This window comes from Carya illinoinensis, chromosome 16 (assembly GCF_018687715.1).
Source record: "Carya illinoinensis cultivar Pawnee chromosome 16, C.illinoinensisPawnee_v1, whole genome shotgun sequence".
Lineage (NCBI taxonomy): Eukaryota > Viridiplantae > Streptophyta > Magnoliopsida > Fagales > Juglandaceae > Carya > Carya illinoinensis.
In genome coordinates, this window is record NC_056767.1 from 23,892,083 (window position 1) to 23,910,322 (window position 18,240).

The 18,240-nt window shown below is 34.4% G+C and overlaps 2 protein-coding genes across 15 annotated transcripts; one reads left to right on the forward strand and one right to left on the reverse strand.

Moving 5' to 3' along the window:
* Positions 1–979: 979 nt before the first annotated feature.
* On the forward strand, positions 980–5,852 carry LOC122299673 (transcription initiation factor TFIID subunit 7-like). Of its 6 annotated transcripts, none has more exons than XM_043110074.1 (6): positions 984–1,288; positions 3,397–3,527; positions 3,815–3,948; positions 4,039–4,158; positions 4,562–4,631; positions 5,516–5,852. In XM_043110074.1, exons 2-6 carry the CDS (start codon positions 3,407–3,409, stop codon positions 5,677–5,679), a joined length of 609 nt encoding a protein of 202 aa, XP_042966008.1. In that variant the 5' UTR covers positions 984–1,288; positions 3,397–3,406; the 3' UTR covers positions 5,680–5,852. The 6 variants fall into 6 exon arrangements, with proteins under 6 accessions (XP_042966011.1, XP_042966008.1, XP_042966007.1 ...); XM_043110073.1 differs by having other exon boundaries at positions 984–1,274; positions 3,403–3,527; XM_043110072.1 differs by having other exon boundaries at positions 985–1,274.
* A 3,625-nt stretch (positions 5,853–9,477) lies between these two features.
* Positions 9,478–14,981, reverse strand: LOC122299322 (putative disease resistance protein RGA1). 9 transcript variants are annotated; one of them, XM_043109516.1, is made up of 5 exons: positions 14,848–14,981; positions 10,294–14,539; positions 9,946–10,027; positions 9,806–9,878; positions 9,478–9,707 (listed from the first exon to the last, which is right to left on the reverse strand). In XM_043109516.1, the coding sequence occupies exon 2, from the start codon at positions 14,528–14,530 to the stop codon at positions 10,403–10,405; it is 4,128 nt and encodes a 1,375-aa protein (XP_042965450.1). In that variant the 5' UTR covers positions 14,531–14,539; positions 14,848–14,981; the 3' UTR covers positions 9,478–9,707; positions 9,806–9,878; positions 9,946–10,027; positions 10,294–10,402. The 9 variants fall into 9 exon arrangements, with proteins under 9 accessions (XP_042965450.1, XP_042965458.1, XP_042965456.1 ...); XM_043109524.1 differs by lacking the exon at positions 14,848–14,981 and having other exon boundaries at positions 10,294–12,801; positions 12,877–14,744; XM_043109522.1 differs by lacking the exon at positions 14,848–14,981 and having other exon boundaries at positions 9,478–9,704; positions 9,806–9,869; positions 10,294–14,744.
* Between the last annotated feature and the right edge of the window lie 3,259 nt (positions 14,982–18,240).

The following is an 18,240-nucleotide window of genomic DNA, read 5'->3' on the forward strand; positions in this document are numbered from 1 at the left end:
GCCTTTTATTGCATGAGTTACTCTTCTTGTTTGAGTCGGCCCATGGCCTTTAATTACTCTTGTTTTTACTGCTTTTAGCTTGTACTGGCCCATCGTCCGAAGAACGAGATAGTCACTTACGGATTCTTGGCAACAGGATGCGTGTTAAGATATGATTACCTTAAAATATGATATGAAATTAATTTATTTAGTTTGATGTTAATGAATTTAGATAAAAATAGATTGATCTGTTAAGACATAATTTATAAATAGATTAATCTACTTAATCTGAAATCAATCCTATTTGTTTAGATTTTATTTTAAAATTATAATTTTATTATTATTAAATTGTAATATTGATATTTTTTAATATGCTTATAATTTTATTATTATTATTATTATTATTATTTTAATTTTAAATCTATCCTCATATTTTTTTATTATAGAGGTTGTAATATTAATTTTATTATTTGTTAAAATTTAAAAGATATTGATAGTTTTTATTAGTAGGTACTCTTATTTTAAAATATTATGGCTATAAATAAATATAAATTTTAACTCATATGAAATTTTTTATTAATAAGGTTAAATAGATTATATGTGTTAGTTCAATTAAGTTATATGAAATTAATTTAAATGAGTTATATCGTATTAATGTATTTTTAATTAATTATTAAACTGATCAAAATAAGTGACACGACACGATTTGTTATTTGATTAAGTTGAGGTAAAGTTTAAAAATTACTCATATTTAACTTATCAAATCGGATTCAAGTTAATTTAGGTGTGATTTGGATTTAGAGATGAAATAAAATAATTTTAGATGAGTTAAATAAAATATTATTATTATTATTTTTAAATTTAAAAAAATTAAATTATTTATTATATTTTATTATTTTAATATTTTATGATAAGACGTGAGATGAGGTGAAATAGAAATGGTTACCAAACGAGTCCTTATATACTCGAATATTTATGATTTTGACAGGTAACTGGATTAGCCACCCTTTGGCAGTATATGCGTTGTGGTGGAATATTGTAGAACTGGCATTCGAGAAGTAATCAAATTCTATATTTCCTCATTTACACTTCTTCTTTCTGGAGGTCTTCGAGCTTTCCTGGTTCTTTATCTGTGATAAGATTTAAGGCCATTCTTCATAGCCCTCGAATCCATCTAGGAGTTCATGCCTTCAGATCTTGCTATCCCAATCATCCTGTGATATGCGGAACCTTGGTTTCGGGGTGATTTAATCTCAAATACCTGCTAGCTCGAGTCTCTGCACATTAGCATTGAGGTCCTGCCATCTCAGTAGTCTTCTGACTCTTTCATTGCCTTTTTCCATATCACCCTTTTTCGCTGTAATTTTAGTTTTGTTTCTTTGCTTTCGCTTGTCTAACTCTATGGCAGAACAAAAACGCTGTAGAAAAGGCTCTGAATTAATTTTTTTTTTTTTTTTTTTTTTTTATTGTGCGTCGAGGTATTGTTATGTTTTTCTTGTAAAGGCTATGAAGGTTGGTTAGGGATCCCCTTGGTTGAAATCTAATTAACCAATATCTCGTTCTGTTAATGGAGTCAGTTTTCCCTTGAAAATAGTTAGATGGGCAAGAAAATTTATATTATAACTTAAAGGGTTACTAAAGATTGAACGTTGTGTTAGCTTTGATTGGAAGGGTTTCTGTTCTTAAGCACAATCACCGTTTTTCCTCTTTAACCCTGCATTTATGATAAATTTTACTTTTTGAAATAAAAGAGCCTGTAACTGAATATTACTCGTAAATAAAAAGGCTTGAGTATAGAATTTTTTGGAATTTTCTCTTTCCCGAAACAACGATCAGTTTTCTTGTCAGCTAGAGCTCCCACCCGTTAAGGGCTATGCCCAATATCTCCATTAGATTCAAAGGTCAAGGCATTGGGGGTACTCTTCTCTGCTCTCTCTCTCTCTCTCTCTCTCTCTCTCTCTCTGAGTTTTGTCAGTGCTCCATCCTATATTGCACAATGCCGCTGCATCACAACCCCTCATCGTTTCATGTTACCCACAGAGAATTTTAGTTAATTTGTATTTCCTGTAAATCTCAAATGATTATGGAGTTGTTATTGGGTGTCAATTCATATGATTTCCTCTTTGCAATTTGCAAGAACTCATTATTTTAGCTATTGAGTTGTTTGGTCTTCGGTAAGAGATGACTATATTAATCTATGTTGTTGAGATATTTGATTGAATTACTGTGGGTTTTTGAGTTTGAATGAATTCTGGATTGCACGATTGGTTGTTGATGAAATCAAAATGTCACTGAAGTTTTCTTGAGAATAAAACTATCGTGTAAGAGGAATAGGAATAATAATGCCCCAACATGATATACTTTTAGAGTAATTGTAATTTTGTTATATTTGAAATAAAAGGCTTTGTTCCTGCTAAAGCTGGGGTAATTTCTGTTCTGTATAGAAGTTTCGCTTCTGTGTTTGAATTTCTACATTATATGTAGATTTATTTAGAGACCATATGTATATGTATGATATCTGATCTATAGCACTGCACAGAAAAGAGTCCTTCCCTCTATGTACATAAGCCCTTTGATTTTAAGGAGCATCCTAATTTCAGATGTACACGCATTATGCATATGCAATACGTTTATTATATGACTGGAAGCATATTGCTAGAATGCTATCTTGTTATCTGTCTTCATGGTCATGTTGTTGCGAAGTTCCTTATGCTGGCTGTTTTGTTAATAGAGGGGGCTTTTTTCTTCAGTGAAGAAAAATTTAAGTAAATTATGATGTAATCTTTTTTCGGTGATTGGTTCCCCCACAGAATACCAAGTCCATAATATTCAATCCTTGATCCTGTAGGATTGCAAATTATTATTTTTTTTTATTGGCACGGGGTGTCCAAGAACAACGTCCCGACTAATCCCGGGGGTGCACAGACCTTAGCAATTGTACCTCAGGTAATTCAGGGGAAAAATTCACAGTCCAATGGTCCATAAAGATTGTTTGTACCCAAAAAGATTCGAACCTTAGACCTTAGAGGGAGCATACCACCAAGACCAAGGTCTTTACCACTTGAGTGAACTCATGGGAGTTTGTAGGATTGCAAATTATGTAGGCCAGGCATATTAGCATTTCAACATCTAACAGTTTTTGTTTTTATTTTTATATTTATAAAAAATTGGGGCTTTTCTTAATAATTCTTAAAATTTCAAAATTATTTTATAAAATTTTTAATAACATAGCCGATGTGAATTTTTATGTGATATGTGGCATGTTGAATTCTAATCACTGATAAGTGGATTGTTAAATATTTTTAATAAGGATCTAATGGAACGACTTGATTGAAAAATCTAAAAGTTCAAAGAATAAAATGTTAAAGTTGACAGTTCTTTTTATTTTGAGTCATCAATTTGGTGTTGATTTTGTAGTTATAGTTATATGGAAGAGCAGTTCATACTCAGAGTCCCACCATCTATTGCAGAGCGATTAGACCTACTTCTTAGTGAAAGTGAAAATGCATCATCTTCGGAAGACAAATCATTGGATTTGACCTTTTCTGGTGAGGAACATCGAGTTAAACTGCTACTTTTTGCAAACCATTGCACTTTACTTAATTGCAACATATATATTTGCAGCGTTCCTGTTCTCTCCAGAACTTCAAATCCACTTCTTTCTTTGTTGTTTCGATTCTCTATTATATATATATATATATATTTTTTTATTTTATTTTAGAGTTATATCTTTTATGTTGTTAAGTGTGTTTTGTAAATAGATTTTTGTGGGAGTTCTTAACTGTGACCTACCTTCTTGGTATGCTTGTGAACTTAAAAACTTATTATGTTGCAGAGGATGGGAGGAGCGGGACATTTGTCATTGCCAATGACCATTTCCCTGCATCTCTCTTGGATCTTCCTTCTGTTGTGGAATCATATAAAACATATGATGACAGTGTGTTGATCAAGACTGCAGACATTGGCCAGGTAAAATGTTCTTTAGTGTTATATGATTGACAAGGACATCAAATATTTATTCATTTGTAATTCTTCTTTATTGTCTGCTGGTTGTAACAGATGATTATGGTTAGAGAAGCAGGTGATCCTGCTCCAGACATGGTGGAGTACAGACATGGTCTCACCCCTCCTATGAGGGATGCTCGAAAGCGGAGATTTCGCAGGGAGCCAGATCTAAATGTATTAAATAAGTCATTGCAAAGCTTTGCTAACAAACATAACAGGAAGATTGTGATGGAGAAAAAGGAAAAAAGAAAAAATAATCTGTGCTATCACTTCGGCATATGGACGATCATTTTGAGAAATATGGCTCTTTTTCATTTGTTATCTTGTAATTGCAAAGTATCATTTATTGAAAAGGAAAGGCTTTTGTAGTTTGGAAGTTGCATTTACAAATATAGTTTACGTCTAGATATTAAAATAAAAACATGAAATCTGTATTCTAATAAAAAGTCACCAAGTCTATTGAAATTGGAACTTAGTGAACCCTACAGTTTCTTAGGATGTTAGTTTGTAGCTTTCCTTTCATTGCCCTTTTCCAATTTGATGTTTGTAATGACTACAACTATATTATGTTCTCCAGCCTGAGCTTGTACAGCGTGTCTTGAAAGATCTAGTGAAGATCAGTGCCGGTTCAACAGCCGACAATGTTGATATCCTTAATATGTTATGTGCTTTTCACTTTATTGATGTTACTTGCAAACTTTTTCCTTGATTGATATTGCTTGTTGCATGATTTTACAAGCAGAAAAATAGTCTGTGCTTGGGCAGTGCCTATTCTTGGTAATAAAATCTCTTATTAGTTATAAAAAAAAAGTCTGCTCTTGAATGCACCAAGGGTGGTGGCTCAATGGTCCTTAGGTTACTCCCAAGTGGTTTGGCATGTACTACGTATTGGGTTCGAATTCGAATATGGATTCACCTTAGACTAATACTATTAGCCACAAAGATTTATTGAATTCTCTAGCGGGGTTAGGATCTAAGCTATGGTTCAAACCCTTCTTGAGGGAGCGCCTGCAGCTTCCTGCCGTCTGGGCCCCTCTTGTCCGGATCCCAAAAGGTAGGGTAATACTACTTTGGTCACGCTAAGGTAGGGAAACCATCTCTGGTTGCCCCCTCCTACCCTTTTTTGCTCATTAAAAAAAAAAAAAAGTAGAACATTGGTTTAAGATTCCAATGAATGATTGGGGTAGCAATTGAACTAATGACTGCAGTGTTCAATTTGAATTCAGAGACACATGGAGGGTGAAGAAAGGTATTTTTTTTTTTTAATTCAATTGGAAGTCTGTTACGATGCTTTTGTATCTTTGTTTCACCCCCCAAGATCTAACATGTCTCTAAGCTGAGTGTGTTAGCTCAAGGATTTGTTACATCGTTGTTTCAGTGGAAAACATGAGTGCAAATTGAGGTTTTCCTTGTTGTGAATCGTATGATAAGTCATAGTTGAAAATGTAAGACAGTTGTATTGGCAGCTGTAGTGATGCAGAGACTTCCACTGCTTTTTGTGGATTGATTATTCCTTGATTAAGTGGCTCACATGCTGAAACAGCTGAACGAGAGGAAGATGGAGACGGAAATGCTCGTGATGTGAGTAAAATACCTGCACCTGCACCCGTTGCTAAGGCCAATGCCCCTGAGGCTGGAACAAATGCTGGGCAGAATGACAGAAGCGACTCTGATGAATCTGATGACTCAATCTGACTTGAAGCCTCTTCTAGAATTGAAAAGGTGTTTAGGACTAACAAGAGCTGTAACCTGTTGTTCCTGCTTAGTTTGGAGTATTTTCTTGAGTTTGCAAGCTCTATTTGTTAGTTAATTTACTGAATATTTAGCTATATGGTGTTTATCATAAATAACTTCTGCAATTTCTTCTAGAATTGGTGTTGGACAGTGTCAAATACGTTGGCAAACTAGAGCATTGCCCGACTCTTCACCTACTTTATGTTTTCCCTTAACCTATGTGGTCAGAATTTCTTCAGTTCAGTAAGAAATTAGGGCGTTGGGAATGCTAATCTGCCTGGCCTGGCCTACAGAATTGGGCTTACTCCTGTTGGTGAATATGAAAGCTCCCCCTCTTGTAAGCCTATTGAGTCTGCAGCCTGTGATGGGATTGCTTGGAGTGGGAAGGTTTAGAAGATTAGATGAAGGTTTCAGACTAATTTTATTTTCGAGTCAGTGTGGACATCTTCCCCAACACTGATATTGCATGATTAATTTGCAAAATAAATTTAAAAATTTGAATATTAAAATCAAATCTGTAAATGGTACGAGTGATATGCTCTCTGTACCAGCTAACATGTAAAAGAATTCAGAAGAGTAAGCTTTAGAGTTTAGACGTATCAATTTATAGTTTATTTTTTTTTTTACCTAACACTCTTCATTTAAGAACCTAAACTAATATCATCTGTATGAACCAACAGGAATTAAAAGTACACAATTCTTCCTCATAAATGTAAATTGGCTCTATGCATAAATGAACTCATACCATGCATGAAACAAATACTGGGAGAATATGCACCTTCAGTGAGAGTGGCTAAAGGCTTAAATAGTTTAGATAAGGACTGGTTTGGGAAGTAAGAGGAGATGAAAATTTTATAAATAGTAATAAAATAGTTTGTGAATAGTAGTGAGATAGTTTGAGTTAAGTATTTTTTGGGTTTTGAGAAATGAGAGAAAAAATGTTGAATTAATAAAAAAATTATAAAATTAAAATATTGTTAGAATATAATTTTATAATATAATTTTCATTTGGGGATTTGAAAATGTTGAATTATTTTTTATTTAGAAGTTTGGGAAAGTTGTAATAATTAGTTTGAAAATGTTTGTATTTGAATTATATTTGGGGAATGAGATGAAATGAGATGAGATTTTTGCGATGACATTTATTTCTAAACAAGCAAACTGGGCCAAAGTTTCCAGGAGAGTTTGGGTAGGGAGTTAAGATCAAATAAGTTGAAATGAAAGTTGAATAAAATATTTTTATAATATTATTATTAGTTTGAGATTTGAAAATGTTGAATTATTTCTTATATTTTGTGTAAGAATTTGAAAAAAAAAAAATATAATGATTAGATGAGATGAGTTTAGATGACTATAAGTGTGACAAAACCTGGGATGGGGATTATCATATCTAAAAACTATGAATGAGTCTGATCATTGATTTTTAAATATCATAAAAATAATAATATGGTAAATGCTACTTCAAAAAATTCAATAACTATTAATAGGTATGAGTTACAATGGTCGCAATTTCTATAACCTGTAATCAATTATAGAGATTGTAAGATGGTAAATCATGTTAGTCCATTCATCATTTCTTGTATGACATAAATGGACATGTAAATTATAAATAATAAATTATAACGAACCAGCCCAATAATTTTAAAATTAGAATATTAATAATTTTTATTGAGTCTAAATTATATTAAATAGGCTATATTGCATAAGCTCATGAACGATAAATTATTAAGATTGATTAGAAGTTTTAATTAGACTCAATAACTATATTAAATCTTATTTATTATTTATTAAACGAGTTAGACTTTTTTTAGACTTTAAAGATCGGCTATTAGAAATTAATTTTAATGTAAAATCATCAATAATTGAAGTCTCCTATGCAGTCTCAGTCACGATCAATCCTATATTGAATGAACTAATAAATCATATTTTTAAATTCAAACTCCCTTCTTAAATGATCGTGACCAAGTCCAACTCAAACTTATTGAAACCCTCTCCCAAACATCTTTATAAATATCTTCCATTATGTGCGTTATTTAGAAAAATCATAAAATAGTGCAGTAGCCAAACCCATAAAGGGAAATTAGTCACACTCCAGAAATATCGGATTAGTACTACAAGGTAAGTAGCTTGGTCATAAGTTAGAATTAACATACATTAGCTAATTATATATATTATTATTAAAGCAGTTCTTTAGAAGCTAGTATTCATGTACCACACGTCATAATATTAGCAAGCACTCATTCATCATGTTTCATTCTAAATATTATAGTTATATATATATATATATATATATATATATATATATTATGCATCTCATACATCTCACATTGCATAAGACATGTAAGTTTTTTTATAATCAAGTGTAAGAAAAGATCATACCAGTTAATGAGATGACAATTCAGATACATAATACCAATGCAGTTTTAGGGTGGATATGCAAGCCACAAACTCAAGCGTGGTTTACCGTAGTATGCCAGAATACTATCAGGGCTCCCCTTGCGACCGCGAGTTGTGGAGCTCGTGCACAACCTCGCACACAGGATTAAGTGTGTTGGCTAGTCAGATCAGTCAATAAAACAAATCGGTTAGTTAATTCAATACAATGATCATGACTTTAAGTTTTCAGTATGAAAACCTTATCTTAAGAATGTTTACGCTATAATGAGTTTCTTACAAAGTCATCGACTCATTTTAGTTTGTTTTATATTTTTAAATCACTCCAGGTCAGAATATTATGAAGGTACAACTGCAAGATGAGACTTAGTCCAGGGAGGCATAATAATGGCTTAGATCATGTACATAAATTTTAAGTTATGATTTTTTATAGCATAGACTTCGAGAAATTTTAATAAATGATTATGTGCACTCTCTCATTTATGATTTCAATATTTTAATACAAAACAACTTTTTTATTATAAGAAATTTTTATACTTGGTGCTTCCATTAGAACAAAAGAAAAATATTTTAAATCAAGTTTAATAGTAGTATTTCGACTCCTGAGAATTTCTAAAATTGACTTTATTATTAACCGTGGGAGAGCGAGGAGTTACATTGATATATTCAAGTAATTTGATGTCACTTCAAATTAAATCAATGGTTTTCGGGGCCTAAGCCAAACTTATATATAATAATGATTATTTGAGTGTACATGTAAATTTATGTGTATATATTATGCAATTTGTTATTTATAGTTATAAAAAATATAATTATAGATGTAATTCCATTTCATATTTACTCAACATATGTATACCAAATAATTATTATCAAATTAGACAATTGGTCATATTAAAATTTTCAATTTAAGTAGATAAGAAATGTGCATCCTTTTCTCATTCTTTTATTTTTTTCATTGAGAAAAAATAAACCGATAGAAAATAATTTGGAGAAGAACTAAGAATAACAAATTCTAAGACCCTAAAAATGACATTTTAAATTTAGAAAAATGAAGACTTCTGAGCTTTTTTTTTTTTTTTTTTTCCTCTTTCTTGTATGCACATGTATAGATATTCAAATTACGTATACGCCAAAATCATGGGGGTTTTTTAACCTTATCTGTTCAAATTTCATAGATTTTTGGTATCTATTTTTAACTTTTTCAACACATTTTAGTGTTTCAATTTTGGATTTTAAAATAACGAACAAACTTTCTGCATATTGTTATGGAACTCAATAATTTTGCTCCTCTTGCACATCGCAAGTTTGGAATCTACTGAATTGGCTGTTATTTTTTCCTTCTTTATATGATTGAGTTGCCGAGAGTGGTTCAGAAATTCAAAGCAGCTACCTTCATTTCACACTTGGGATTACTTTAATTTGATTCATTACAAATTTACAATCAGATAAAATAATGACAAATTACATGAACAGAGAGAGAGAGAGAGAGAGAGAGAGAGAGAACACATTTTAAGCACCTCCTTAATAACAGCTCTTACAAGCATTAGGGGGATCCCAAAACATGAAGAAAGACTTGGCATGCCAACAACTTGCTGCTGCAATTTTAGAAGTGCGTGTTTAGGCAGAGAAAGTGGTTTGCTACATTTAGGTAAAGGCAGTAAGCAAAATCAGAGTAAGAGAAAAGCAACATTACTTGCACATCCTTTTTTAGATAGCAGTCAGAAGTTGCAACAGCTTGCATCAGCCTTTTGAACCATCTGCAAGCACTGAACAAATAAGGACTCATCAGCCTTATATGGATGTAAAAAAATCCTTAACAATCATATTCCTTACCCCAATTAAGTTCGTTCCTAAGGATATTACATTGGCAGAACTCCTTCCCCTTCACCTTTACCCATGTCATGCAATCGACGATCTGACAAGAAGCAAATCAATAAATGAAAAAAAAATAATTAAATCCACAAATGGAAAAAGAAAACACGAGAAAGGGAGCCCAATCATCATTTGTCAAGTTCAGCAATTAGCCAATTTGAAAAGAAAAAAATTGCATGTTGGAAGACCTTCTCTCTTTGCTTGGAGATTCGGAAATTTTGACACGCACTTGTTATGTCGTTATGCAAACCCAACGAGAACATTAAAAAAAAAAAACAGAAGAATAATAGTTAGACAAAGCATACCAACCAGATCTGGTTGCAGCAAGCAATAGGAGTGATGGGATCTCTTCAATGCCACCATTCAACATTCAAAGCACCTTTGGATCTGAGCCAAAACAAACTTATCTTTGGATTTATTACTCCGTTTCTATGCCTTTAATGTATTTGCCATTAATTGCAACGCAAGGGATATTGTCAGCTATCTTGCTCCACTCTCCTCTGTGATCTTTCTTGCAGCGTTCTTCCAATAGAGGACATTTATTGATTTCAAGTTTTTGGAGTGAGGGGGGTAGGCCATTCTTTGGAAAGGACCTCAACTTTTGGCAATTAGAGATACAAAGCTCTAGGAGTGGGGGAGGAAGTCCATCCTTTGGAAAACACGCGAGGTTCTCGCATAAAGAAATACTGAGTCTTTTAAGAGAGGTGAGTTTTCTTAAGCCCTCGGAAGAAAGGCATTCCAAATTCGATAACTCTGAGATGTAGAGGCTTGTTAGAGAGGCAGGCAACGTCATCTCTGGAAAGGACACCAGATGCTGACATCCACCAATCTGAAGTTCATTAAGAGAAGTGAAGTTGTCCAACCCCCAATCGAACAAGGCTTCCGTGATTGTAAGATGAAAGATACAAAGTGATGTTAGGTTTGTGGGAAAACCTTCTCTGGGAAATGATAAAATGCCGTTTTGTGGTACCTGCATTTTCTCACTTTTAAATATATAAAGCTCTCTCAGGTTGGAAGGAAGGAGCAATTCTCCACCATTCAACAATTGAAGATTTTCACAATTGAAGATGGTGATACTTGTCAGAAATGAGTTATGATGAAAACTCTTCGCTACTGACTCCAGCTTCGGACAATGGGTAATTATGAGGCATTGAAGTGTAGTAGGTAATTCTCCGCTTGATGTTAAGAATTCAAGGGATGGACAATTGCCAATGTCCAAGTCCTCAAGAAGAGATGTGATACCACTACTGCAACTGCCGTTGTTGTTTGTATCATTATCATCATCCTCCACCAAATTCCTCATACTCTTGCACCCCCATATACGTAACTTCTTTAAAGTTGGAGGCAGATGGCTTCTTGCAAAATGCGTTAGCGAATCACAATTTTTTAAATAAATAGAATGAAGGCACATGTTGTTGTACATCAATGCCTTGGGTAATGATTCCAAGGCTATGCAATTCTTGATACTAATAGACGAGATTCTGAGTTGGAGACACTCTTGATCAACTTCTTCCGCCACCAAAGAGACTAGTTTGGGACAATTAAAAATTTTGAGATGACGTAGAAATGGGAGATGTGCCAGTGATCCAGTGTTGCATGACCACAAATTCGTAACCTCCTCACAGTTTTCAATAAGTAACCATTCCAACTCTGCCAGCCCTACCATATCAAGCCCTTCATTTGAAATTGCTGAAAGTGGTCTGGAGAAGTCTATTGATTTGAATGTAACCTTGCTTCCACACACCACCCCTTGGTATATATTAGTACTAAGTGTGCATTTATCTGGAAAGCATGAAAATGAACCCATCAACAGCTCACAATTTTGTATACGAGCTTTGTCTAGTAAAGGAAGGTTGTTTGGTAACTTCCCTAATAGCTTCGGACACCAACTAATGGAAAGCTCACGCAGATTTGGCAATTCTTCACAAGGACTCCAATTCTCCCACTCCTTCATGTTAGAGAAATGCAAAATCTCTAAGGATCTAAAACATTGTGCGAAACAATTACTGCCACAAAATTCAGAACCAACACTCTTCACACTATCCATGCCCTCGATATAAAGATATTTGATTGATGGCAAATATTGCCCCAATGGAGGTAATGATGTGCACTTGCGACAATTTGATATTTTCAAGGAGACCATATGAGGAAATGAAGGAGGTGTTAACCAACTAGGAAATTTTGTACCACCATAGTTAATTATACACAGCTTCGTCAAAGCGTCGTGAGGCTGTAGCCCATTTAGTACCTCTAGTTCACTTGTCCTATCTTTCGACTCATCAATGTCACCACTCCACTTCAATGACAACTCACTAATTTTGATCTTTTTAATTAATTCAGCATCCTTTGCATCCCTCGGTTCAATCACATTCTCTAATCTTGAAATGTTAAATTTCCCTTTAAGTTGCTTCAAAGGCCCAAGCTCCTTTACCCTTGAGCAATTGTCTTTTCCCACAATGAGATTAGACAGTGTTTGGAGACAAGTTAATTTACCTATTTTCACAGGCATTCCTTCCAAACAAATTGCATTTTCAATATTGAGGTGGCGTAGGTTGACCAAGTTGCATAACATTGAAGGTAATTTCTTCAGACACCAAGAATTCTTCAACAACAATGTTTGCAAGTTGTAGAGAGTAGCTATTGATTCAGGCAGGCTCCTAATTATAGTATTGGAAAGGTTAAGGTACCGTAGATGCTTTAAATCACTGATAGAATCCGATAGTTCAGTTATCCAGTACCCATTGAAAGATAGCACCCTTAAACATCGTAATGTTGGAACCAATTCAAGAAGAACATGACGGGCCAAATGGCACTGACCTGGAATTGGTTGCATGAAAGGTAAGAATGTGCGTAAACTAATGAGTTTAGAAAAAACCTCAAACTTTTTAGTACCGTCAAATTGACTCTGCAAGTAAGATGAGTGGCGTGCCTTTATAGGGAGAATCCCATGGTGACTACCCCCAATCCTATCTTCCATTCTAAAGCATGTCGCGCCTGCAACTGATTGAGCCAAATCATTGATGAGGTCATGCATCAAAAATCTTGATTTATGGAAACCTGATTGTTGGAAAAATGACCTTGACAACAAATTGCGAAAATACTTGCTACCCAAATCTTCCATGTCCTCTTCATCTTGTCGTGGATGAATCAAACCTTCTGCCATCCATAATAGAACCACCTCCTTCTCCTCAAATTCATAATTTTTTGGAAGTATAGAACAATAAGCAAAACACCTCTTTAAATGTGCAGGCAGATTGTGATAGCTTAACATAAGAGAGGGAGCAATTCCGCTGCTCTCTTGTGGTATATCCCATATCGTACTCTTCAAAACTTTCTCCCACTCCTTGCGGTCTTGTGTACTGCGTAAGAGGCCTCCAACAGTTTTTACAGCCAAAGGCAAGCCTTTACATCTGAAAACAATTTCCTCCCCGATATCTTTAAGGTCTGGATGTGCACTAAAGTCTTTTGCATCCAATGCATGTTGGGAAAATATGGACATACAAGCATTAATTGGCAACAACTCCAACTGAAAAGGTTCAACTTTAATGGTTCTCATCAGTGATGATACTCTCCGATTACGAGTTGTGACGATGATACAACTTCCAGGAGCCCCTGCTTCAAACGGAGCACGTAGGAGAATCCAATCATTGTATTTCTCATTCCAAACATCATCAAGAATTACTAGAAACCTTTTCTCATGTAGTATTTTCTTCAATTCAACTTGCAACCAATTTAGATCTTTGTCAGTGCAGTCTAATTCCTTGCTCATAGATTGTAAAATCGTTTTTATGACTTTAGCAACATCAAAATCTTCAGAAACACAAGCCCATGCTTTCAGATTGAAAAAGCTTTCCACTTTTTCATTATTGTAAACGAGCTGGGCAAGGGTTGTCTTTCCGATACCCCCCATACCAACTATAGGAATCACAATCGGTACTTTAGTCAAGGCATCACTATGTTTATCACTTATCAATAATTGAAGTACAGCCTCTGCGACTTCCTCCCTACCGTAGATGTGATCTTCGGTCACCACAGAAGTTGAGGGAGGTATCTCTCTTCTTTTGCTTGACCTCGGAGTAGAATTTTCCTTCAAATTCAGTTGATCTTTTTGTGTCACGAGATCATTAAATCTAGCAGTGATTTCCTTTATTTTTGACCCCATGCTAATCTTGATCCTGACAGCACTTGGAGTTAAACCGGTAAAGCAAGAAGGGACGAGCTTCCGTACCTTACTAGTGCTAGCTTGATTTTCACCCATCAACGTGCGTCGTAAAGCTGCTTCCGTGGCGACCTCATCCAATATATCTTCCACGTCGTAGGCTAAGTCTCTGAGATCATCAAGCCAAGCTTTCACTGACCTTTGAGTGTGTTGCTTCTCCTCTGCATCATCAAGCACATCTCGAATTCTTGTCAACGTTTCGTTCCACTTGTCCAGCTGTTTTTGAAGCCCCTCTTGGCGAGCGAATTGCAGCAACTCAGGAGACGCCAATCGGTTAAACAGCACTTGAAGGGCAGCAGAAAGAAAGAGCTCTCCTATTGCGGGCATGATTTTCGTCTGAGAAATGAAGGAATGAGTGGTAGAGAAAGTATGCAGAGATATATGAGTAAAACTGTGGTTTCTTGTGGCAAAAGGCCAAGCCTCATTAGTTAATTCTTATTGTAAATAGGAACGTGGGTGGGAGGGACTCAAGGAAAGTATGCTTTTTCTCTTTCTGTGATGATGCTTTTTCTCCATATGAACATGACATGGAAAATAATACCACGGAGGAAAGTCTCATGGAAGTTAGTAAAGTATCAAATCGTGTCATCTATCGAATCCAAACGCATTAATTAAATTCGTGGAAAGTAGGACAGATGGCTTACTTATTTATGGCAGAGCATTAGACTTCTGCAATTCTGTGGGTGTCCATTCAATTCTGCAGCTGGCCTCATTCATTCAAGTAACCTACCAACTCCACCGTCTAATGACTTCTGCAATGAATGTCTCATTAATGAAGAGTTTTTCTAGATGGGAGGTGAAGCGAAACAAATGGCAGAACCATTGGGGTAGTTGTAGAGGAGGTTTGTCAAAATGCTTTGCTAATCCTGAATGGAAATCCCATGAATCCTGTTCTTAGTCATACTCATATAACTTTGAATTTAAGTGTAGAAAGCTAGTGAATATAAACCAATAAATCTTTGCAACGTTACGTATAAAATAGTCTCACCGCAGTTTGGGCAGTATGAGATACTGTGTTCTTTTTCGACCTTCAAAAAAAGGACGGTTGTAGAGCTACCAATTTTTTCTTAATCATTAGAAAAAATTAGCAGTGACCCAGCAGCGCCACCAGCTACAGATAAATATTTTCCTTTAAAAAAATAAAAAAATAAATTAAAAAAAAAAAAAAAAAAAAGAGAGAAGAGATCGATCAGAAAAGTTCACCGTTGAATCCAAACGCATAAAGCTAAGAAAATAGAGAACAAGAAAGGTGATTGAGAAGACGTGATAAAGCATAAAGCTATGGATTTATTACCGTTAAGAAGACGTGATAAGAAGACTGCTCAAAATGTTTGAAGTAGTAGTAGAACATATTGGAACTCCCAAGAACTCTCGGCCCCTCGGGCCGGCCTAGCAGTTTCCATTTTTAAATTTATGTGAGTAATATATTTATTTGAAAAAAATATATTCTATTCTTTTAATTTTTACACAATAATTTTTAAATGTTTTTAATATTTTTTATTTTTATTTTTTAGTTTTAAATTTATATTTTTAAAACGAAGAAATTCTTCTATTCATTAATTATAAATTAAATAATTGATTAAAAATAATAATAATTTAAAAATATATAATGTGTAAAAATTATGTGAATAATAATTTTTATTTTATTCTAACATTGTGCGCAACAACTGTACGTGAAATCATCAGCTGTTTTCTTTCTCGAGCTGTTAAAAAGGAGAGATCGACGAGAACAGCTCAACATGGAATCCAAAGGCATATTTTGGAACAGTGAAAAATCGTAAAATTCTTTTTATTTATTTTTTTAATATAAATTCTTCTATTCATTAATTATATATTAAATATATAATCAAAATTAAAAATTAAATATTAAAAAAATATAAGAGATAAAAATTATATAAATAGTAAAAGATAGAGTAACTTTTTTTTTATTTAAAAAAGTTTAATTTCAAGTACAACTACTTAGTAATATATGGATTAATTTAATATAATTAATTAAAAAATAAATTTTATTAAATATAATATTAATTTAAATTTTATATAGAAAAAAATTAATATTAATGTTTAGATTAATACATGACTTTATTTTTAATAACAAAATTTCTTTTTATTTTATGAAAAAATCTAAAATTAGTCAAATTGATACACCCCTGATGATATGTAAAGGGATTTAATAAAACAATGCATGTTGGGAGTGCCTCAAACCAACGAGCTGATGGACTTCTTCGAACGGTGCGATGAAGCCCTCTTTCTTGAATCCCCACATCGTCGATGTTGAAGCTCTGATTCCCATAGTTTCCCCCTCACCCTCAGTTCATCCACGAACGGAGAAGCTCTGACGAAGGATTTTGGTATATTCACGTGTTTAGTCTACTTTATCTATATTTTTGTATTTTTTAATTTTTCTAGCATATATATAGATGATTTTTAGTTCATAAAAACCTGTAATTTTTATTCTTGAATTCCTGAAATCTAAAAGCTCTTGATCTTGAAGCTGCCTGCGTTTATTTGGCTCAGAGTGATCTATTCCACTAGAGGCCCACAAGTGAAGTGGGTTATCAATGATCTAATTCACCATAAGAAACCAAAGTAAAAATGCAGTATACTCATTCTCCCTAATTTTTTGTATTTTTTGCTCTCATTGATGTGTGCTAGTAAGCGTTGATCTATATTGCATCTGTGTCTCGTCCGTTTGGATTTCGGTTCTTTGGGTTTAATTGCTAGTGGGCTCTCTTCTTTAGAAGTATTTGATCTAAGGAAAAATATAGTTGCAAGTATAGTTGTGCACTAATCTGTGTACTAATATGATGTGATTGATCAAAAAGTAGATTTTATTAAAAACAGTGTTAATTTAAATTTTAAGTATGAATAAATAAGTATTGGTACACAGATTAGTACATAACTGTGCTTGTATATAGCAAAACTCGTAGCGGAGATGTGTCAATATGCAGGTACGGACCTGTGCCAATGGCGGAGACGAGACTGGGCTGGGTATTGTCGATCACTACCTGATTGCCGCCTTCGTTCGTGTTGAGTGGGAAAGATGAAGGCGTCTGCATCCTTAATTCAGCTTCAACACAAATTTATAAATGGAAAAATATAATTGCAAGTATAATTATGTACTAATCTGTACATCAATATGATATAATTGATCAAAAAATAAATTTTATTAAAAATAATGTTAATTTAAATTTTAAGTATGAATAAATCAGTATTAGTACATAGATTAGTACTCGACTGTGTTTGTATATAGCAAAACTCTTTATAAAATTACCCTCCAAGTCAGTAGGGGATGCACCCTTTGCGCACCAATTTGACTGCCCGTAGCAGAATTATTATTTTATTCTCGAGTTTTACTATTTACAAGTAAAGTCGCATATTAATCTACATATTAATATTAATTTATTTATATTCAAAATTTAAATTAACACTATTTTTAATAAAATTTACTTTTTAACTAATCACATTAAATTAATATATATATTAATGTACAATTACGCTAACAACTAGATTTTTCCTTTATTCTTGTATTGATAGACAATAGGGGTGGGCAGCGGGGCCTCGGAACCCGCTGCCCCGCCCCGTTCGCCCCGCCCCCGCATAGGGCGGGGCGGGGCGACCCGCACCGTAGGGGCCGGGGCGGGGGGCCCCGGCCCGTATCCCAACCCCCAGCGGAGGCGGGGGACGGAAACGGACCCCCCCCGGTCCGTGTTTCCCCCGCCCCGCATCTATATATATATAATATAAATATATAATATATAATATATATTATATATATAAGTTATATAAGAGAAACGGCGCCGTTTTGTGGTGGACAAAACGGCGCCGTTTAAATTAGTGGGTTAATAATAAAACCCACTAATTGAAACGGCGCCGTTTTGTCCACCACAAAACGGCGCCGTTTCTCTAAAGGCATTAACCCATAACCCAACCCCCCCCCCCGATCCCCTGATTCCCCTCCCCTCCCCTCCCGAGTCCCTTCACGGCTTCACCCCCTTCGGCCTAATCCATTCGGTGTTCCCTCCTCCCACCGGCAACCA